The sequence below is a fragment of the Typopeltis vanoorti genome, chromosome 6, assembly GCF_054136105.1.
Source record: "Typopeltis vanoorti isolate ZY-2024b chromosome 6, IOZ_Tvanoo_1.0, whole genome shotgun sequence".
In the NCBI taxonomy this organism is placed as follows: domain Eukaryota; kingdom Metazoa; phylum Arthropoda; class Arachnida; order Uropygi; family Thelyphonidae; genus Typopeltis; species Typopeltis vanoorti.
Window position 1 is genome coordinate 124,223,037 of NC_143554.1, and position 24,246 is coordinate 124,247,282.

Sequence of the window (24,246 nt, forward strand, 5' to 3'; positions counted from 1 at the left end):
GGCAGGAACTGTGGTGTTCCAGCGTACATTGCTCAACTCTTCTTCGAAAAAATAGCTGCGTTTTATCTCAACAGATGGCACTGTCAGAAGGGAGAAATCTTACTTTAAATAGCGACTTCATATAATGGTAGAATGGGCTCCTCTATTAATACCAGCTAAAAAGAGTCTTGAACGGGACTGTCGTGATTTGAACCGGGGATCTCTCACAACCGAAGCCAGAATCATACCCCTAGACCAACAGGCCAGACACTTTTCAGCTTCTGATCATTCCCAATGCTAGAATACTTTTCGTAATTCTTCAACTGTAATTATTACACTGCCAATTAACAATATTACACTCCCAACCTGTTTAATTTGTAAGTGGAAATTACGTTAGTAATCTCGTGAAATTAACAGAAACGAAGCACTTAATAACGTTTATTGCTGTTACACAGAAAGTTCGTACTTCCATAATGACTGAAGTGATTCAAATTATTTATCACTTGAAGGAAATTAATACAATAACAGAGTTCTATCTTTCTCTTATTTGTTAATAGTTCAAAGTTCATTTTCTGACACTTTCAGTTCACGATATCTTCCATTTGGCCTTTTCGTCATGTTTTCCACATTGCCCTGAAAATAACACGAAATAGAATACATCTGATAAATAACAAGGTAATATATGACTTGAAGGCAACATTATGGATGTGAACTCAAAAAACAACAACATAAACTTTGAATTGTTCTCAAATCAGTAGTAAGATTTGAATTGACTAACCTCGCATATGTAAATTTAATGTTTTGCAATTAAAAAAAAAAAGATAGGAATTTAAGGGTTAAAGAAAACCAACCACATGAGCTTGAGCGGCATTTGAAATCGAGCACTCTTGCACCCAAAGCGAGAATCATACCCTTTTTTTACCTTGGGAATAATGTATATTAGGGTTACCAAGTAATTTTATAAACTTGGTTATTTTACTCCTAATCCCAAGTAAGCAAACAGTTAAGTTTGCGCCTGAAACGTAGTTCAAGTCTAAAGATGGTGCAACACCAGGGCAACTCATTGTAAAGGTGTGTAAAGCTCTGATCACTATTCTTAGTATTTTCCATAATGTACAGCACATCTCACTAAAAGATGTATACAGCAATACATTATTATGGGTGGGGTCACTACCCAGACCGGTTTCAACCTTTTTTGAGGCCTCCTCAGTGAGTAGCTAGACCCTAAATACCAAGATTTCAGTAATACAGAGCCTTATCAACTTTACCTATAGAAGTTGCAACAATGTGTTATTATTTTTAATAAAAATCTCTGGAGGAGATATAGATGTAAATTAGTTTTTTTTTTACCTTGGGTAATGTATATTAGAGTTACTTAACAAACTTAACTGTTTGCTTACTTGGAATTAGGAGTAAAATAACTAAGTTTATAAAATGGCTTAGTAGCCCCAATATACATTACCCAAGGTAAAAAATCTAATTTACATCTATATCACCTCCTGAGATTTTTATCAAAAATAAAAACACCTGTTGCAACTTGTATAGGTAAAGTTGATAAGGCTCCGTATTACTAAAATCTTGGTATTTAGGGTCTAGCTACTCACTGAGGAGACCTCAAAAAAGGTCGAAACCGGTCTGGGTAGTGACCCCACCCATAATAATGTATTGCAGTATACATCTGTTAGTGAGATGTGCTTTACATTATGGAAAATACTAAGAATAGTGATCAGAACTTACCCACCTTTACTATGAGTTGCACCACCTTTAGACTTGAGCTACATTCAGGCGCAAACTTAACTGTTTGCTCACTTGGGATTAGGAGTAAAATAACTAAGTTTATAAAATGGCTTAGTAACCCTAATATATATATATTATTGAAATTATGATTTACTCGGGATGTATACATTTATAAAAATAAATTTAACTGACTAGAACCCGAGAAAGTATAACAAAAACTTTTAATACATCACGACTAGTTTCATCGGTAGTCCGACTTCTTCAGGTGGGAAATAAAAAACATAAGATATAAAAATAACAAGGTAAAAAACATGGACTTTCCAGCTTAATAAAAAGCAGAATAGTAGCAGAAGAGAGCTGATAAACCCATTTATCAGCTCTCTTACCCCAAAACTAGCTAAGATTTTGAAGAAATTCAACATAAAGACCGACTATACTACGCTGCCAAAACTTCGTTCTTTTCTGAGTCGACCAAAACCAAAACACAACCAACTGCATTTTCCCGGTGTTTATAAAGTTTTGTGCGACTGTGGTCGACCTTATTTTGGAAAGACAGATAAATCTGTTTCACTTCGTCTTGAGGAACATAGACGTGACATCTCTTACAGTAGAACACGAGCGAGCGCCCTTTCCAGTCATGTTCTCTTCTCGGCAAACTCTAACCTTGAAGAACAGCCACATCAAGTTGACTGGGAACGCACTACTAATTTATATATATGCAAGGATGAATTCGAAAGAAGAATCATCGAATCAAAAGAAATAGTTCTGGATCCTTCACATTTGAACAACAATCTAAGCTACAATTTGCCTGATTCCCATAGCGCAGTAATCCAGTAGTGGCGCTCTAAAATTAGCTGTCGCACACATTCTACTCATGCCAACGGTAGCACGCGGTCACCTATTCAAATATGACTGTTACTATTCTGCTTTTTATTAAGCTGGAAAGTCCATGTTTTTTACCTTGTTATTTTTATATCTTATGATTTTTATTTCCCACCTGAAGAAGTCGGAGCACCGATGAAACTAGTCGTGATGTATTAAAGGTTTTTGTTATACTTTCTCGGGTTCTAGTCAGTTAAATTTATATATATATATATATATATATATATATATATATATATATATATATATATATATATATATATAATATATATATATATATATATATATATACATACATACATATATAGGTTATATAAATATATACATATATAGGTTATATAAATATATATACATTTATAGGTTATATAAATATATATACATTTATAGGTTATATAAATATATATACATTTATAGGTTATATATATATATATATATATATATATATATATATATGTATGGTCGATTATAAAATAACGTCGAATGTTCAGAGCACTCTAGCGAGTAATGTATTGGACGAAACACACAAATATTCGGTAGACGTCCACAGTGGAACATGGGGATTCGATTTAACGGAAAAAAAATAGTAGCAAAAGTCGCCAACAGTGGAAATATTGGCGCTGATTATCGAATAAAATGCATTAATTTCGTTATCGCTGTTCTTGTGAGCGATCATGCAAAGGAAAGTCTGTGAGATTTCTTATCATTCGTAGACGAACTGTTTTATTAATGCCAATCTTCGTGATTTTCGGCGTATGAAAAATTTACGAAAAGGACTGATTAGCGTAACAAACTTACGAAAACTGATTCGGCGATTTGAAACTACTGGAACTCTTGCAGTGCAGGTAAGCAGGGGACACAAACCAATCAATCACCAACAAGTTGAACAAGTTGGAACTGCTATTGTGGAACAGGAGATGATGAGTGTGCAGGGTACCAGCAGTGCACGAGCAATATCCCGGCAAACGGATATCGCATACACAACGGTGTTGAAAATCCTGCATCAGATGTTGAAGTTTTACTCCTATAAAATCAGTCACGTTCAAGAATTGCGCCTTGGTGATGCGACCACACGAATCGACTTATCTTTGAGATTCTTAGCGCGCATGGAAGTGGATGATGCATGGCCGTGGCAGATTTTATGGAGTGACGAAGCGCACTTTTATTTGAATGGCGATATTAACACACGCAACTGTCGCATTTGGGCTGCAACTAATCCGCACGTGTGTCTGCAGATGCCTATCCACTCGCCCAAAGTCACAGTGTGGTGCGGATTTACGGCATCTTTTATAATCGGTCATAAATTTTACGAGCAAAATCGCCAAAATGGACCAGTGACCTGTTCCGTCAATGCTAACAGGTATGCCAATATGCTACAGAACTTTGTCGTTCCACAACTGCAGCAAAGAGGATGTATCGATTCGACCATCTTCATGCAGGATGGTGCACCACCCCACATCGGACTTCAGGTACAGCGTGTTTTGCGACAATATTTCTCTGACAGAAGAATTATTAGTCGTGAATTTCCTACTCCATGGCCACGGAGATTGCCTGATCTCAATCCATGTGAATTTTGGCTGTGGGGATTTCTTAAAAGCATTGTGTATCAAGGACATGTACCCGATATTACAACTTTGAAAGATCGAATAACGTTACACGAGAGACAAATCAATTCCGATATGTTGCGAGCCACTGTGGAAAATGTCGTGCACCGTATGCAGTTCCTGGAACATCAGAATGGTGGTCATATTGAACCTCATTTGTAATTAACAATAAACGTCATGAAATTGATGTGTGCTGTCTCTCATTTGCCATTTAGTCATTCATTAGTCACACCAACTAAAATTAATTTGGCAGTGCCAAAATTTCCCCTGTTGGTGACTTTTGGTACTATTTTTTTTCGTTAAATCGAATCCCCATGTTCCACTGTGTACGTCTACCGAATATTGGTGTGTTTCGTCAAATACATTACTCGCTAGACGGCTCTGAACACTTGACGTTATTTTATAATCACTCGGTATATATACATATATAGGTTATATATATATATATATATATATATATATATATATATATATATATATATATATATATATATATATATATATATATATATATATATATATATATAGGGTGTCCCAAAATTCACGCAAGAAGTAATTTTGATAGAAAACACAGGTTTTTAATTAAAAATTGTAATTTCTTATTGATTCATAAAGTATACAGTATAGGGTTATGCATGGAATAGCATATCGGGTAAATGGCCTCCATGGCTTTGCTGGCACATACGCACTCTTTTGTTGAAATTTTCCATGACCGTTTTGCATAAATGCGGCTGAGTTTCGTTGATACAGCGCTCAATTTCCTCCTTCAAGGCGTGGGTGGTCGTGGACTTGTTGGCATAAACCTTAGACTTCAAAAAACCCCAAAGAAAAAAAAAAACGTCCAACGGCGTTAAGTCACATGATCTGGGCGGCCAATTCTGATCACTAAAACGGGAAATTACACGACCAGGAAATGACTCATGCAGTAATTGAATTGTTTCTCGGGCTGTATGGCATGTGGCACCGTCTTGTTGAAACCACATGTCGTCCACATCCATATCTTGCAATTTAGGCACAAAAAACTGGATTATCATGTCGCGATAGCTGTTATTGCCTTACCAGCCGCATTTTCGAAGAAGAATGGACCGATGATGTCCAGCCCAAAATCCGCACGAAACAGTGACATGTTGTGGATGCATTTGTTTCTTAACAATCACTCGTGGATTTTCTGAACCCGAAATGCGACAATTTTGTCGATTAACGAAGCCATCAAGATGAAAATGAGCCTCATCGCTGAAGATGATTTTGTTCGAAAAATAAGCATCCACTTGTTGTTGTTCCATAATCCATTCAACGAACTCTCTTCCCTGTGTGTGGTCCATTTTTAATAACCCTGAACTGTCAGCTGTCACGCTGTCTTTTTTTTTCTCGTTGGCAACCCTTTACCGCACAAATGGCGCTAAATTTAAATTTTGCGTGAATTTTGGGACACCCTGTATATATGTGTGTGTGTGTAGAAAGTATTTTACCTTGGGTATAATAAAAGTTAAAGATACCAAGCTATTTTAAACCTGGTTTTACTCCATTTCCCAAGTAAGCAAACAGACAAATATTTTACCAGAACAAGTTACCATAAGGTGTTTTATATCTCCTACTCCTGAGATTTTTATTTAATAAGGTTTAAACAACTTATGGTAACTTGTTCTGGTAAAATATTTGTCTGTTTGCTTACTTGGGAAATGGAGTAAAACCAGGTTTAAAATAGCTTGGTATCTTTAACATATATATATATATATATATGTGTGTGTTCGGAAGGATGGTACGAAAAATTCAGCAGTTCGATGTGGAAATGTTGATCCAAGATTCAAATTCTATAGAGGCTCAGATAAGTAGGAAATCACTACGTGAAGATGGTTCCCTGACAATGAGTAGCAACTTTAGGTAGTAAATTAATTCCATCGCCTTGTGCGTGACTGAGCGATCGAATTAATCTAGCAACTATGTTTGGACCTTTGTCCAAATGTAGATGATAAGCAAAAAGAATCACTGCTGATAAACAGCGGTGGAATTATTATTATTACTATTATTATTGACAGTAGTATATATAACTGGAAGTTTAATGGAATTATCTCTTTTAATGCTTTGGGAAACATTAAGGTGAGAGAGTAATAGGATGGTCATTTGAAGATAAAGATTTAGAACTGAGTTTGTGGATGATCTGACCCGTATCCTAGCCAAAGTGCTAACACTAATGTACTATATTATTATTACCAGGTCTGCGATTGGAGATGTGGCAACAGTATGCCACATTGATTTCAGAGAGAAGGCCCAAATAATAATTCGGGATGGAACTAAAAATTGAGACAAATGCACGTCTTAGTACCATATTTCATTAAAAATTTCCGAATTTCGGTGATTTGCAATTCCCTTCAACCAAAGCAGAGTTAGTATAAGTCGACGTTTTTAAACTCAGACGTAGGGCAAGATTTAAGGCGGCGGTGTACCCTAAGCTATAACGTTTTGTAATGATGTGAGGCTCTAATCTTCTGTAGCTTTCGCATAAATCCAGCCATGCTCGGACGCCAAAACTGTACGAATTTCCACCATTATAACTGCAGGGGAAAAAATGATCATCACCAGTTTAAATGGGCTAATTCAAATGAGCGCTACTTACCTGATAATAATGCTAAACGTGGTATAAGTTGCGACCAAAAAGCACACTGCTTTACTCGCAGTTTTTCTCCCAAATCTTTATTTTCTGTGTTGAGAATGAGATACTTTTGTTCCGATGCTGTGTGCGGAGGCCACTCATCCGAGGTGGAACCATCTGGAGAAATATTCGGGTTCCTGTGAAGGAAGTCAAACAGACTTTAGATTTGTTGTTAGAAAATGTGAACAGGAAAACGACAATCTAAACTACTTTCGAACTGGGAAATCATGTAAAAGTTTTAGTTTGCAAACAAGCAGGCCCGTTAAACACATGCAAACTAGTATTTCTAGATCAGTTTATTGTTAATATCAAGCAGGGTTTCATGCAATACTATAATCAAGTATTCTTTAAGTATAAATTTTTACATTTATAATATTTGAAACCATAACAAAAGGTGAAAAGAAATACACGAGTAAAGATATGGTCAAAAATAAGAATAAAACTAAATAAAACTAAATTTAGAAGGCAATGACTTTAAAAATTATGAAGTTTAAAATATTCTGAGATTTAAAAAAAAAAAAAAAAAAACTGTTTTAAAGCCAGTAATATTCATAACGGGGTGCTGGCCATTTTGGTGGATTGTCATCAGATAAAAAGATAGAAAAACTAATTAGGTTACTCTGATGACAATCTACCGAACTGGAGAATACAGACAGTGCATAAAATTACAAATGTTTCCACAGTTTGTTGATTGTGTTGATCTTCAGTAAGAGCTCCTTGAATGTGGACATCCTAGAAAGAATTAGACCTCAGATGTTTCCAATCAAACAGAACGCATGCCGCTAACTTAACTACAAACTTTTATTTAATACCCTGTTGGACTTCCTTAAGCCCAAATTACAGCACATGTGAAGTTTAGCACAGATTCCACAATGGGTTGAATCGCATCTACGTCTACAACATACCAGGCATTCACCAGATAGTCCTTCAACTGACTCAGATTTGATAGAAGAGGACTCTGTTCCAGGATCTGTTTTACTAACATATATACATTTTCAATGGGGTTCAGACCCGGGCTTTGTGGTGGCAGGAAAGATACTGGAAACCTCTGTCATGCTCGCTGCACAATACCTGCGTGATGAACAGTAGCAATGTCGTCCATTAATCAACTGTCACCTATTGGATAAAAAATCAACAATGCTGGATGGACGTGATCGACAACAATGTTCAGATATTCCTTGAGGACATTCGACCTTCCAGCAATATCAGGGGGAGCCATTTAGTGCCAACAGAACATGCCCCACACCATGACATCATCTCCAAATCCTTGCGTTGTGGTTACAAGGCAAGCTGGGTTCATTGCTTCATGGGGCTTCTGCTAAACTCTGCCTACCGTCGGTACAGAACAAGGCGTACTGTGACTCGCCGCGCCATATGACTTTTTACACTCTTCCAGTATCCAGTAACGGTGTTCTTGACACCAATGTGGTCGAACTTTACGGTTCTTCGCACAAATCAATGGTTTCTGTATAGGTATGCCATTGCCAATACCGCTTCTCTTCAATTTTCTGCGCATATTTCTGTGCGATGTGGGTAACGAACACAGTCTTTATTAAATGCTTTGGTCAATTGCTGCACACGAGAAATTCTGTTTGTCTGTACAAGCTTTCTCAGACAATAGTGATCTCGCTCCTGATGCTGTCTTAAGACCACAGTTACACCTCTTAGAGAAGACGTGTTGGTATTTTAAAAAAAAAAAAATTTTTAACTGATTAAACACCCAGGTTTTTTTTAACTGATTACACTTTCTGAAAAACCAGTCAGCTGTGCTGTTTACAAAATCGTGGCTCCTGACAGATGGGTATCCACAATAAGCCCATTATCGAACTGAGAAAGATCCTTTGGCCCGTTCTGATCAACATTACTGACCATCAGCAATCGTAAATAGTTGCCCAGAACACGCGGTAACCAATTATTTTGCATATACGGTGTGTAAGTGACGTTTACATACAGCTGCACAAAGGCTTCTAATTCGGTGATCGGTATGTGTATATATCTCACTAGGCATAAAATGAATGAAGTCATAATTTATGAACGATGTAAAATTCCTTTTTTTTTTTTTTTTAACAGACGTATGACGTGTACAACAGTTTACATGTAGTAGTATTGCGTCTTTACATTTCTTTCCCTCTCTGTCCTCCCTCGCAATTTCTCTCTTTCTCCTACTCTGACGATGTCCTTGAAACCAGTGAAATAAAAGTCATTAATATCCTTTTATTAACATCGTGTAGAAATCACTTTAAAGCGTTTTAAAGGAGTTATTCACCGTCGCTGACTCCTTGTAAAATTACGAACGAAGCAATTGAAGCTTCTGTCGTAAATCAAAATGAAAACGTTGAAGTCCACTTTGAATTTATGATCACTCTTTCATTTATTTTTTATTTTTGTTTAGTTTATACAGGAGGGGGTTGAAGAAACCATAGTGGGATCAATGCTGTATGGAGGGAGGGAACTGATGTGAGGATTGAGAAAGAAGTTCATTGACATGTATCTTGGAGAGTTGCGGATTGTAGTTGTTTATATAATAATAAATAAATAAATAAATAATATCTTCGATTACGTTTTATTGTTTTATGAATTATAACTAGGATTAATAATTGCAAATACAACATTACATTAGATTATTTAACACTTACCCTGTTCTTGCAAAATTAGCCCAATATTGCATTATTCGGCTACTCAATTCTTTCTCTTCAGGAAGAAGATTGAACTCAGGATTGAGAGGCAATCCAAAGACGTATCCCAACTCTTCCCCATGTTCGACTCCAAGCCAATGGGGATACGCACTAGAACTGGAGCGATGGGCGAACAAGTATTGATACACTGGATTCTCAACTTTGGCATAGTCGAGTGCGAGACTGTTGGAAGGACACGTGAAGTGGATGTCTCCAACGATCTTTTCAATGGCATCAACATTCAGCTTTGTATCGCTAATATTCTCCCACGGGGTGTATTCGAATATAACACATTGTTCTATGAGTTCATTATTCTGTGGAGTTATTTGACGGACGGCCTTCAAGAAGTCGTCGTAAGAAAACTCAACAGGATCACTGAGGGTGAAAGAGTTTGGAAACGTCATTGGAAGAAACATAGTTCCTTCATTCAAAGTGGTTCCGATGAGAATACTCATATTTTTGAACCTTTTTGATGCCAGTAATTCTTTTGGTGTGTGAGTGATGAATTTGCCATCCACCACTGGAGTAAAAACGAATTCAAATAGTTTTTCGAATTCGGGTTGCATTTCGGCCAACTTTGCGGCATCTACTTGACGGAGACATTCCAGAACAGCCTTGGTATTTTGAGAACTGTGAGGACACTTTAGCGAACGTGCAAGTTTTAATCCCTCCTCTATGGTGGCTTGTTGATCTTCATAAGCCCATGGAGATGTTGCGGTGCCGCTTTGAATGATGGCCCGATTGAAAAGGTTCCAGCTTTGCTGCGATAAAAGATGGTAACTGACACTGGATCCTCCAGCACTCTCTCCAAATAAAGTTATTCTTTGAGGATCTCCACCAAAAGATTTGATATTCGCTTTGACCCACTGTAGTGCCAAATGCTGATCAAGCAATCCCATATTGCCTGGAGCTTCTGGTATTCCAAAATATAAAAACCCAAAAGAACCCAATCTGTAATTCATTGCTACCACAATTACCTCTTCTTCTGATACTAGAATACGGGGATCGTATAATTGCACCGTTGAAGATTCAATAGTGAAGCCACCTCCATGTATCCACACCATTACTGCAGCGTTTTGAGGTCTGGGTCGAGGTAGCCACACACTTAACTTCAGACAGTCTTCACTCATTGGGGTAGTGAGCGCATATAACTCGGATATCTCTATTAAATCGGAATTTTGCTGGAAACAAGTGTTTGGAAGTTCTGCAGCATCCAGGATCTCAGTCCACGTTTCTGCTGGTTCTGGCGCCCGAAAACGACGCTCACCAACAGGTGGCATTGCATAAGGAATGCCCAGGAATGCATCCACATATTTTCCAGTAGGTGTCGGAAGTTTTACGCCTCTTACTGGCCCTTCGGTCGTCTGAATAACCATATCATCAGCAAGTGCATCTGAAATAAAAGTGCTGAAGACTAGAAATAGAACGATAAACCCAAACAGCTTCGTCGTTCGAGAGAAGTAGTAGTCTAATGTTTCATTTGCCATCTTTGATTATTAGTCATATAGTGTTATACCTGCCGAGTAAAAAAAAAAAATAATAGTTAATATAAAAAAAAAAAATTACTTTCATTGATACTGTAGTTTGTTCACCCAGCAGAGGACATGGCTGTAAACAAAGATAAACGTGATATAAGCTAGCCTCCCCCCCTCCATGAAGCCCTAATACGAGATAATAATAATTACAGTATTATTATTTCGTGACACCTCAGAGGAATTTGAAGACTCATCGAGGACGGACACCTACTCTACAGCTCTTCGTCTCCAACTACATCGAACCTCTATTACCATCATCATCTACATCAACGCCATCTACTGCCCACAACCACAACTGGTATTTTTTTTTTTTTTTGTCTGTAAATTGCGTGTGTTCTGAAGGGCCGATGTGTTCTGTCTTCGTTCATAGCCACTGTCTTCACTGTGTGAAACAGATGTAAATATGTTAACGTCCATATAAAGGAGACTTAACTAATTAAGTTATGTTAATTAAGAGACAGTAGAATTCAACCCCAAAATATTAAGTATATACTTAGCCAAACCGCCATATCAACGTGCAATACGTTTACAACCTTGAGTGGGTGGGTGGGTGGGAGTCTGATAAATGAAATGAAGTAAAAGGATCAAAACTTACCGAGAATCACATGACAGAAATAAAAAAAATGCTGCCAAATGGCAATCTGTTTTTTATATAACTTGATTAATACATAGTGGGCTAAACTGGCCAATCCTAAGCATGAGTTCGAGGATTAGATTATTATTATTATTATTATTATTATTATTATTATACTGGTACTTTTATGAAGCCATTGGAGGAGGCTCCCTCTATATATAATATAAACTAATTTAAATCGGGGTGCTTAAGGTCAAAGCTGTATAACTGAGAGGAGACCTCCACATAGCCTTTAAAGGAATGCGGAGAACCGACCAGGGCTTCTGACCTAATGTCCAATCCTCACCTACCCGTGGTGCACCCTGTTGGGTATCTACTTGGATACTGAACGAACGAGGACGGGCTGGCAATTTGGGATTTAGCCGACCAAATTGTATTCTTATTGGTTAAACCAAAATAAAAATAAAAAAAATGATGATACAACATGACAGAATTTCATGCCGGCTGGGGCGTCGTCCGGTTAAACAAGGCCCCCGTTGTTTTCGCCAGGGAACCAGGGCGAACAGCGAAAAGTGAGCTACTGGAACAAATCCTAAAACACACCCCAACTCAATATCACCAGAATTGAGGATAGCTACAATCAACATAAGAAGCCTGAAGCAAAGAAATGGGAGCTAGCTGAGGAATTAGATAAGTACCAGATAAACATAATAGGGGAGACTGAAACAAAAAAGACAAAAACTGGTGAGCTCTTTCTGAGCAATAAATACAAAATTTTATATTCAGGCAATGACAATCAAGGAAAAGAAGGAGTAGCCATTGTATTCAACACTACATATGAGGCTAATCTTCTTGAATGGCAGTCAGTCCCAAGTAGAGTGATGTGGGCAAATATGAAAATGGGGAACTGGACAATGAGGCTTATTTGTGCCTATGGTCTCACAGAAGGTTCTACTAAGGTAGAAGTGGAGGATTTTTTTGAGGCTTTAGAAAAAGCAACTGACACAATGAAAAATGAAAAGTTGGTCCTTCTTGGGGATCTAAATAGCAGAGTAGGAAATGATTGTGAGACATAAAAAAATATTTGGGGAAAATTTGGAGAAAAGAGCAAAGCTAATAATAATGGCAAATATCTGTTGGATTTCTGCTCAGGACATGGACTGGTTATTACTAACACCATGTTCCAACATAAAAATGTGCACAAATTCACATGGAGAGAAGAGGCTAGGAATAAGAAAACTCTCATTGACTATGTTATTGTTGATAATGATGTTTTCTCCCTGGTGCAGGACACCAGAGTGTACAGAAGATTTGAAATTGGTAGTGATCACTATTTAGTCTTGAGCAGGATAAAATTGAATTTAATATTGAAAAGAATAACATGTAAGAAAGTTTTAAAGCGAATAAAAGTTGAGCACCTCTCAGATATGAACTGTAGACTAAAATACACAAAGATTATTGAAGAAAAAATGAAAGAGTTTGAGAACAGGAATCAAATCTTGGAGATTCAGTGGCAAACTCTGAAGAAAACATTGATTGATTCTGCCAGAGAGGCATGTGGTGAGGTTGTCTGTAAGGATAAAAAAATCAGAACTCCCTGGTGGACACAGGAAGTTAAAGAGGCAGTGAAGGAAAAGAAGAAAGCATATCAAAAATTCCTGTCAAATAAGTCAGCTTGTGCTCTTAGAGAATATAGAGACAAATGCAAGAATGCTAAACACTGTGTAAAACTAGCTAAACAAAAGTCATGGGAGGACTTTGGCAAGAATATAGAAAATAAATATCAAGAAGGTGGCAAAATATTCTGGACGTTGTTGAAGAAGTTTAAGAATGGAGGAAAGAGTGCTGTAAAAGGAATGAGAGATGATAAAGGTGACATGAAAACGGGAGAAAAAGATATCCTTGAAGTATGGAGTAATTACTTTGAAAAACTGCTAAATGAAACAAGCTGAGATGACAGCACAGTGGTAAAAAACACTGACCAGGCATGCAGTCAGGAATACATATCCATACTTGAAGTAGAAAAAGCTGTCAAAAGCTTTAAATTGGTGGAAAGGCAGCAGAAGTAGATGATATTCGACCAGAAATGCTGAAGTATGGTGGTATAAGAGTCTTACAGTGGCTGCACTGCATAGTTCAGAAAGCCTGGACAGAGGGACGAATTCCCGATGATTGGAGAAGAGCTCTCATAGTACCCATATATAAAAAGGGAAATAAAACTGAATGTGAGAATTACAGAGGTATTTCCCTACTGAGTGTTCCTGGCAAGATCTATGCAAGTATACTTGAGAAACGGTTGAGAAGAATTGTGGAAGAAAAGCTTGGTGAAGAACAAGCTGGATTCAGGCCAAATAGAGGCTGTCACGATCAGATCTTCACTTTACGATAAATAGTTGAGAAAGCATGGGACTATAACAGAGATCTGTATTTAAGTTTTGTCGTTCTGGAAAAGGCATATGACAAGGTGCCAAGAGAGAAGCTATTCAATAGGCTACAGTTATATGGTGTCAATGGTGCATTATATCAAGCAATACTTACTCTGTATTTGAGTTGTAAGTCAGCAGTTAGAATTGAAGGAAGTACAGGAAGATGGTTTAATGTTAAATCTGGTGTGAGACAAGGATGTACATTATCCCCTCTGTTATTCATTATCTATATGGATCACATTATGAAGGAAAGTGGTATTAAACATGATATCAAAATTGGATATGTTAATGTCAGCTCTTTGATTTATGCGGATGATGTTATACTTCTAAATAAATCCGCTACAAGTCTGCAAGATTCTCTGACTAAATTGAATAGCTGTTGTAATAGATATGGTATGAAGGTCAGCAATAAAAAGACAAAGACAATGAAAATAGGCAGAATCATTGAAAATGTCAACTGTGTTGTGAATGGAGAACCTGTGGAACAAGTAAAACATTTCAGTTACTTAGGCATGATTTTTACTGAAGATGGTAAATTAAATATAGAAATAGACAACAGAATCAGCAAAGCTGGTATGGTGGGAAGTCAATTGAATAAATTCATATGGAATAAGAGAGAAATTAGTCGGAACACTAAATTAGCTGTATACAAGACAGTGTTCAAACCAGTTTTAACTTATGGATCTGAGAGCTGGGTCAGAAGAAAAACACTTGACCAAAGACTAGAGACCGCAGATATGAGAGTCCTGAGAAAGATTAGAGGCGTGAACAGATGGCATCAATGGCAATATCATATTAAAAATGAGGATATTAGAAAAGAACTTGACATTGTCAGCATCCAGGAATGCATTAGCAGAGCTAATCTCAGGTGGTATGGTCACTTAAAAAGAATGGCCGAGGAAAGATTAGCAAAACAAGTGTTCTCTGCCAGGTTGGCAGCAAAACGACCCAGAGGAAGACCAAGATATAGGTGGATGGATATGGCACAAAGTGCTTTAGACGATAGAAATATAAGATCTGATAATGTTGGAGTCTTGACAAGTAACAGACTGATTTGTCGGAAAATTGTAAATAGGAAGTTAGTAATGATGTAATTTTTTTCATGTAGTACTATCATATCCTGTACACCCCTTGAGGGTACATGGCAGGAATTTGATGATGTTGATGATGATGACTAATTTAAATCATATCAATTTATATTTAATACTTGCCAAACTAAAAATAACAGCAACACTTGAACTGTTTACCTTACGCAATATAAAGTTTCCCTGTGAATTCAATAAATATAAAAGTATGTACAAACAAATCTGTTATTATCAGCTTCATATCTCCAAAAAAAGGAGGTCAACGACCTTTGTTATACGTAATGATTCGCGCTAGTTCAAATGAACTGTCTAGTAAAGTTAGCGAAGAATTTTGATAGGAATTTTATGCTTCGCTATATTATATATATACACACATAAGAGCTCTGAAATCATACTCACCATTCTCTGCACTATTTAGACACATGAAGAACACGAAAAAAAACGTACTTATCTCAAGAGATTACAAATGACCTTGGGTTTTCTCACGCCCTAGTTTGTATCGCGGTGTTATCATATCATTCGTGGCGCTTGTTACCATTAATTCGAAGTGGTTGTTCGATACCTATCCAGCAGACGATTATTTCAGCATTCTTCCGCTTCTATTCACTACTGGTACACAGGATGAGTTGCGATAGTCGAAACGTAATTATATCAGCGTGAAACCGTATTTTATCGAAGTAAAGGTATTCAAAATAAGGTGACCTCGATCTTTGTCCTTGACAATCTAAAGCAACCGTCATGTGATAAAAGATATACTTTTGCTTCACTCTTGAAACTCGTTTACGAACGGAAATGGTTAAGGGAAAAAAAACGATCGCAATATTAATATTAGTGAAATAAAAACGTTTATTTAATATGTAAATATGTGTGCCTCACTAAACAGTAGCTAAATAACATTTCTTCAGTAAATCACAAATCACAAATATAATTTAATATTAACGATAACTTTCAATTTTTAAAAAAAAAATTTTTTTTTCGCGTAAATTAATTCCAAATAGTCTATACATGTTTTGTAGACTTGGAGAAGGCATATGACCGGGTTCTTCGGGATAAGCATTGGCAAGTAGTACAGGAGTATGGAGTGGATAGCCAGCTATTAGCTGCCATCAAGTCCCTGTATGAATACCCAGAGTTTTGTGTCAGGGTAAACAGCACAAAGTCTGAACTTTTCACAGTCTTCGTTGGCCTCCGCCACTGGTGTGTTCTGTCACCCTTCCTTTTCATAATATTTATGGACTGGATTGATAGGTGCAGCCGAGCTAGTGAGTTTGTCAGAATTGGAAGATGTAGCATTAGAAGTCTGCTTTTTGCAGATGACCTAGTTCCGCTTAGTTCTTCCACAGAAGTCCTCCAGCGGACCCTGGATAGGTTTGTAGCTGTTTGTGCAGAAGCCGGAATGAAGATCAGTGTGGCCAAAACTGAAACATTTGTGGTCTCAAGACAACCATCCCAGTGCACTCTACATGCGAATGGAGTCCCACTGAGGCAGGTGCAGAAGTTTAAATACCTTGGGTATAATGAATGGGTAACATGAATACCTTATTCAAGAGTGATGGAAAGTGGGACTTAGAGCTAGATACTCGAATAGGCTCAGCAAGCGCAATATTGCGGGAGCTTGGCCGTTCGGTAGTATTGAAGCTGGAGTTAAGCCAGAAGGCAAAGCTGGCTGTCTTCAATACAGTCTATGTCCCCATCCTCGCCTATGGTCACGAGAGTTGGGTAATGACCGAAAGAATGCGGACACGAATCGAAGCAGCTGAAATGAGGTTCCTTCGAGGGGTTGCGAGGCTAACAAGACTAGCCAGAATCAGAAGCTCTGCAATTCGGGAACTCTCAATACTCAACCGCTGCTTCTCCGTGTTGAGAGATCACAGTTACGCTGGTACGGGCACCCGGTCAGAATGCCACAAGAGAGGCTCCCTCAGCAGGCCCTCTTTGCCAAGCCAGAGGGTGGGAGGCCACGTGGAAGGCCAAGGACTCGCTGGATAGATTATATCCAAAACCTTGGGTGGACACGTTTGGGAACACCTGAGCTTGGTGGTGGAGGATCGTGACCATTGGAAGTTCCTTTTGCAGCTGCTTCCCCCACAACTCAATTAGGAAAGGTGGGCCTTGAAGATGTATGTATGTATGTATGTATTCTAATTTTCAAGTAATCACAAATTTTAATTTGTAGTATTAATTTGTGTGGATTGACGTATGAGGTATATTAGAGTAGATGATACGCTAGGATTGGCAGATTTTGGAAAATCAAATACGGGAAATGGGTGACCAAACGAATGATGATGCTTTGTGCCATGAAATGCCATAGTTATTTCGGCAACAATAACGTTTCTTTCATTGCTGGCATTTGATTTTACAAAATAATTATCAATACTTTTGGAACTGGAACTCGAAATGTTCAATTTGTGTTTCTGTGTTTTAATGAGTTGTGTAATAATCGATCGTGCACTAAACAGATTTTGCATTCAACTTCGTCGTTATGGTTTCCTTTTGCAACAAAATTCCATTCTTTCGAATAATTATCCTTAAAAAAAAAAACGCACTTTCATTTTGGCAATGTTAAGGACTTAAGGAAAAAAACAAAATTTAATTTACCTTTAATTATATATTTTATGTAATAACCAAATATCGCACATTCGAAAAAGACGAGATATTATATTTTAATAATTACTGAAATAACATCCACGTACTGGTCCGATACCGCACCCGCACTACACAATGTCCACATTAGAACTGTTTGAAAATAAGCAAATGCAATATATCTGTACAGAATTATAAATAAAATGCTTATACTAAATAAAAAGCGACCAATGAAAGGGACCGTCTCCGCCGTAAACTGTAGACACAATTTATTTCTTCGAATTGTCAGTTTTGATGGCTTACGAGTCAATTTAAGTTGGATTATTCGAAGAGAATATTGAAAATTATAATCGCTTAACCTAATATTTATAATTTTCTCTTTTCATTAAAATAAGGGACATTAGACTGTCCCTACAAGTACAATACGGGACAGTAAAAGTAGACGTAAAATAAGGGACGTCTGGCAAGCCTAGTACTGGAGCATGAAGTGACAGTTGACACGGTTCTTCCTAAAGTAACGTCTCCAGTTTTTTCCCATCTTTCCTCTTCCAAGTAGTGTGGATGACAGCCTTGTATGTATGCTGAACACACTGTGGGATAGTTAGGCCATCTTCCTTGGGAACTTGAACATTTACAACTAAGAATGGCTTCCCCCTCTGTAATCCAACTCGTGAAACTGGCAATGACGATGAATGTATTCTACATCGTCAATGTCGCAAACGATCTTACACAAGTCGTCTGTCTGCCACCAGAAAACCTAATAATCCTCAGATCATCCATTTCAACAGATTCCTTCTTTCTACTTGACCACAAATTGCGATGGTATTCTATAAAACCTTTGCACTTCTGATGTGCATTAGTTTAATAAAAAAATAAAATCTGTTGAAGTGGTAACTTTCTGCGATCTCCTCGGGAGTCCATAGAAGTCTTGAAATAATAATAAATACACAATAACGTCCATATGTACGTATTATTATTTCTATCTACAATTAATAGAGTTGATATTCAAATAGAAGAGAATTTAATTTGGAAACTCATCTTTTGTTTATAGATTACGAAAAAGCATTTGACAAAGTAAAAAGATATAAACTGTTTGATATATTACAAAGAATAAATATACCTAATATTTTACTGCATGCGGTATTGAATATATACAAAGATAATGAAATAAAAATTTTAAAAAAAAATGAAACAAATGTCTGAAAAACAATCTATAAACCAAGGAGTAAGACAGGGATGCCCTCTATCTCCAACACTCTTCAATATTTACATTAATGAAATATTAATACAGTGGAACACCTTAAACAGTCAGGGTATAGAAATTTCCCGGAATAACAAAATATATACGCTATTATTTGCAGCTAAGGAAGATAATTTTCAAAGAGCAATATATAATTTAAACATTATAGTAGAACAGTTTGGAATGAAAATTGTAGGTCGTCAGGACCCTGGCGACCTACAAGAAGAATTAATGAAAATATCCAAAGATCTATCCCTAAATGGCTATCCTACGAGAATCATCAACAAGATTCTCTTTAGTGACATACGACAAAGACAACCAGATGAAACCCAATACATCAGCTCTATAACCATTCCATTTATTAGTGATCCAGAAAATTAGCTTTTCTTCTAAAACCATATAATATCAGAGTAACCTTCAAACCTATTGAGATCATTCAAAAGTTTATACGATCACCGAAAGATAGCCATCCTTTCTACAAATGCTCTGGAGTTTATAGCATACCTTGTTCTTGCGGTATTAATTACATCGGACAGACATCTAGAAGTTTTGAAACAAGAAAGAAAGAACACATAGGCTATGTAAGGAATAACAGACAAGATATATCAGGCTTTTCTTCCCATTTCGCCTCTACCAACCATAATATTGAATGGGATATGAGTCATATGCCCTACATAGAAGAGAACTACCATTCCAGAACATTCAAAGAAGCTGCTACAGTCGCCCGTTCAACAGGTAACTTAAATAAGAATCAACGCCTAATCCTACCAGATATATGGAAAACTCTAATTAGATCATTTTACCAAAAAGAAATGAACTTTCATGTAAAATTACAATAAATATCTCAATAAATAAAACGTTGTACTTGCGAAGCGCGTATTGTATCACGCACAGTGATAACTGATTATAATTTTTAGAATTGTCGGTTAGTTTCCTAGTTTTTGTTACTTTCTATTGCTTACCAGTGTTTCCTTGAAAATGCTGACAGATATTAGTCAGTGAAACGTCGGATATTAAACTAATATTTACTTGACTAACATACAGAATTAAGTCTTTAATTTATTAATACTAGTAGTCAAGAAAATGTCATAAGAATGATAATATAAAACAATGGCATTTTGTGGACAAACTCCAGTTAGAAGTAAAATAGTTATTAATAATAAAATAATAGAACAAATAAATACTTTCAGTTATCTTGGATGTGAAATATCATATGAAGGAGAAAAAGACATAAAATTAAAAACTTGAAAATTTTTACAGATCATAGGCCTGATAAATAGAACACTCAACCCAAATATAGTACAAAAAGAAACACGCTTGAAAATATACAATACTTTGGCAGTGCCCACATTATTATATGGCAGTGAAATTTGGGCAATAAACAAACAAGATAAACAAAGAATAAAAACAAATGATACGAGATTTAGAAGAAGAACTGCAAAATACACATTATTAGATCAAAAAGGGAACGAAGACATTTTAAAAGAAATAAAAACAAAATCAATAGAAGAAAAACTAAACAATTATAAACAAAAATGGATTGAACATGTAAACCAAATGGCCAACACCCGACATCCTAAACAAATAATCAAATATAAGCCAATTGGAAAGAGAAGGCAGGGTTGACCTCAAAAAAGGATATTGGATGGATGATGAGACCGGAACAGACCAATATGGTCTATATCCGTATTTGGTGTTATGATGATGATGATATTCAATAACTAGAAGTGTTGTTCCTCTTTTGTTCCGAATTCGGCTTTTCAATATCTATACCGCTAGACGTGGTCAACTACTTTTCTATTCTACTGTCTCCTGGTGTTGCCATTTCAGTAAATCATGCATTTTTGTAATTACAGCGATGTCTGGTATTATTGGTTTCCAAGATACTATCGGTCTGAATTTTAAAGTCGCGTAACATCTTTTATATTTTCATTGTGATACGTTTATATAGTGGTATCCGTCTAAGAACAGTGAATATCAGGACAGTTAAATTCCTCTGTCAATATTCATTGCATCCAGATTGCCACTGTTGAATATTAGTTATGTTTTCCATGTGCTCATAACTTCTGCTACTTTCCTGTTGTTTTTTTATCAAAAAATTTCTAGACATTTTCTGATACAAGTAGGTAGCAAAAAGTCAAATGCTTATTTATAATATTCCATATCAAGTATGTTTGTTTTTCGTCTTTTTGAATATTTTTCACTTCATTTTATTAGTTAGAAATTGGGCTTTTGTTTCTTTTGTTTCTGAAGCAACTCCTTTGTTCAATACGCAGACCTTGTTTTCATACATTTTGACTAAATGAGCTTGTTATAATTTAAATATTGTTCGTAAGCAAGTAATTGGACAAGAACTACTTGGAAATGCTCATTTGGGATTATCCCAAAGATGCTTCCAAAACTTGGCTGAATTATATTGACTTCTTCTACTTCCATTCCAATCTTTCCAATAATTCTGTTTTAATAATCCGACACTTTGGCAATTGATTTTGTTAAAGGCTGAATTGAATTAACCTCTCTTGATGTTTTTATGCTTAAGTTTTTCTTGTCTTATATTTAAATTGCCGATATCTGCTAGAAACGCTTATTTTTATTCCAAACGATTTTTTATTTTATTTTATTATTTTTTATTTAATACAAATATTTTAATCAAGGAAGGCAGAATTAAAATTTATGAAAGACAAGCAAGAACCGTAATGAAATCCAATTTTCTCCGAATCACATCAATTAATGTTTTTAATCGTTATGGGTTCGGTTCAGCTCGGTAGATGGCACCACGTATGAAATGTACACCTTGAATACGCTTCCTTTGCAATGTGAGGAAAAGAATAGTTATAAAGAGAAATATGCGAGTCTCAAGTTTTGTATGTATATATAAAACAATTCTAACACTACAAAATTGAATATACGTTAGATTAAGGGTAAAAAAAAAAAAAAAAATTTATTGGGCCCGTCCGGGATTTGAACCCGGGACCTCTCGCACCCAAAGCGAAAATCATACCCCTAGACCAACGGGCCATACAGCAATTTATCATTAGTAAAACTAAAATTGCAGGTTTAAAATATATATAAAAAGGCCATTGTCTTAAAATGGAAAACATGATATCAGAATTAAAATAATAATAATAATAATAATAATAATAATAATAATAATAATAAACAGAATTAAATTAATAACAATAATGACTTCTAAAATAATAATGAAATCGTAAGGATTATTATTCCAGTAACTTTCCTTTTACTTCTGGACTACCTTGTCTCTAATCGTTGCTTTGTTACTTGCCACACTTAATTTTGAAGTTGAATAATGTTGTGTGTATTAACCAATATTATCGGAAATGTTCATGCCATCACTCCTTCTCGTGAGAAGTATACTTATGAAAAGAAATAAGCAAATTTTAGGGTTTTTTTGTACTACGTCATTATAACAATTAAAAGTTGAATTATTGAGCAAAATAATTATGAAAATAAAATTAAAAAAAAAAAAAAGACTGGGCGTGAAACGGAGGGACCCTCTCGCGGCCAAAGCAAGAATCATATCCCTAGACCTACGGCCGTATATTTTTAGATTCTATAATTACTTGACATAAATTCCAAGTGAAATATACACTGTTTTATTATAAACATGATGACTGCTGTATATATTACGTCATAACTCCATGAAACGACAGAATCCAATGCGTCCATTGTACGCTATGAACTATTAACACACTTTCGGCTAAATGCAATTACGGTATTCTATAAGTAAATTAAATATTTCGAAACTAAATGCGACTAATTTTAAACATACCTGCTTGTTCTTAATCTCCAGTTTTAGTGGTTGTTTGTGATAGTATTTCTTGGATTATTTTGTTGTTATGCATGACAGCATGCACGTCATAATTCTACATCATCCACATAGCATACTATGTATGGGTTGAAGCAAAAATATCCGGAATGTTGTTGTTGAGTAGGAACACAGGAGGCCAATAACAATCAGGTAGGTAGTATATATTTCAAATTAATCCCCAAATCTACCTTCAAAATTTCATTTTTAAGGGACAGCTGTCCCTCGAAAAATCAGAGCGAAAAAAAAAGTGTGAATTTTAGTTATATTTTGGAATTATACAAATGTATTTATTTATTTACAAATGAAATTTTGATTTCTTTCTCCACGTGACTTCCACTAAGGTTATAAGTCTATCATACATTGTGTACACATGTGTGATAAGAGTTATGCATATATATATTCGAAAATCATAATAAACTCATGATTAAGTTTAATTACGTGGTATTAAAATAGGAATATTTTATTCTTTTGAATGAAGTTAATACCAAGATGAAACCTGAGAGATGTAATACCGTACTAATATTGTTATTCTATCAAATAGCCGCTTTTAAGACTTCTTTTCATTTTTTTATTTGATTTTTATTTTTTATTTTTTTTTTAATATTCGGTAGATATTTAATGAGTTTTGTTTTTTAATATTTTATAACATTACATTTAGAATACATACCCCGTTGATGATGACAATTTCAAGACTTTGAGGACGAAAAAGTACAACAAAGAACTGCCACCATCTTCAGATCCTAATACTAGTACTATTGTTATAATAATATGACTTGTACAATTGATTTTTCTGAAATGTAGATTACTCGACTTTTTGAGATCAGTAAACTTTATTTGCCTCTCACAGATCGAGTTTCTCTGGACAGCCTCAGAAAAGACCAGGACAAGCCCTTCAGTCAGCGACTAGAATCGAACTTATAAATTTCTTTCTTTTCATAGTCTAGCACTATGATGCTGAAAAAACTGCTAGAATAAAAATGTTCTTGAAAACTAATCTCGAAAGTCATTGCTATTTTGGAAAAAAAAAAATATTTACTCTCAAATGGTTATGATGTGAACGAGTCTTAAAATTCTTTCTGGAATTAATCTAAAATTCTTTTTGGAAGTAGTATCTTATTTATTGCATATTAACAACTGATCGGCATCCATTAGATCTGTTGTGTAGAATAAAGATCACCACACCCTCTGTCCAAAAAGATACCGGACTTTTGACAGAAAATAAAACACAGGCCAATTATAATTATTCAAATCATTTATTTTAATCAATATACTCTCCCTCAGCTTCGATACAGCGTTTGGCACGGTCAATTAATTCGTTAAATGAGTGTTTTTATATCGGTTTTTGGGATACTGTTGAGGGTCGTGGTTACTGCCGCTTGAACGTTTTCAATGGTGTCGTATCGCTTTCCTTTCATCGGCAAATGAAGTCGGGAGAAGAGAAAGAAGTCAC

The 24,246-nt window shown here is 35.9% G+C and overlaps 1 protein-coding gene and 1 non-coding gene across 3 annotated transcripts; both read right to left on the reverse strand.

The window, feature by feature from the left end:
• Positions 1 to 401: 401 nt before the first annotated feature.
• On the reverse strand, positions 402 to 22,945 carry LOC150105900 (acetylcholinesterase-like). 2 transcript variants are annotated; one of them, XM_090393663.1, is made up of 4 exons: positions 22,758 to 22,945; positions 9,486 to 11,040; positions 6,814 to 6,986; positions 402 to 612 (listed from the first exon to the last, which is right to left on the reverse strand). In XM_090393663.1, the coding sequence occupies exons 2-4, from the start codon at positions 11,009 to 11,011 to the stop codon at positions 566 to 568; spliced, it is 1,746 nt and encodes a 581-aa protein (XP_090249789.1). In that variant the 5' UTR covers positions 11,012 to 11,040; positions 22,758 to 22,945; the 3' UTR covers positions 402 to 565. The 2 variants fall into 2 exon arrangements, with proteins under 2 accessions (XP_090249789.1, XP_090249788.1); XM_090393662.1 differs by lacking the exon at positions 22,758 to 22,945 and adding an exon at positions 15,544 to 15,773.
• Positions 21,914 to 21,985, reverse strand: TRNAP-UGG (transfer RNA proline (anticodon UGG)). Its single transcript has one exon. It is a non-coding gene; the product is annotated as a tRNA-Pro (tRNA).
• Positions 22,946 to 24,246: the final 1,301 nt, after the last annotated feature.

Coding starts and splice junctions, on each gene's coding strand:
- LOC150105900 (XM_090393663.1), bottom strand. CDS start 11,011: ATGGCAAATGAAACATTAGACTACTACTTCTCTCGAACGACGAAGCTG. Junction 6,987..9,485: donor GCTAATTTTGCAAGAACAGG/GTAAGTGTTAAA, acceptor CTTCCTTCACAG/GAACCCGAATATTTCTCCAG. Junction 613..6,813: donor ACGTTTAGCATTATTATCAG/GTAAGTAGCGCT, acceptor TGTTATTTTCAG/GGCAATGTGGAAAACATGAC.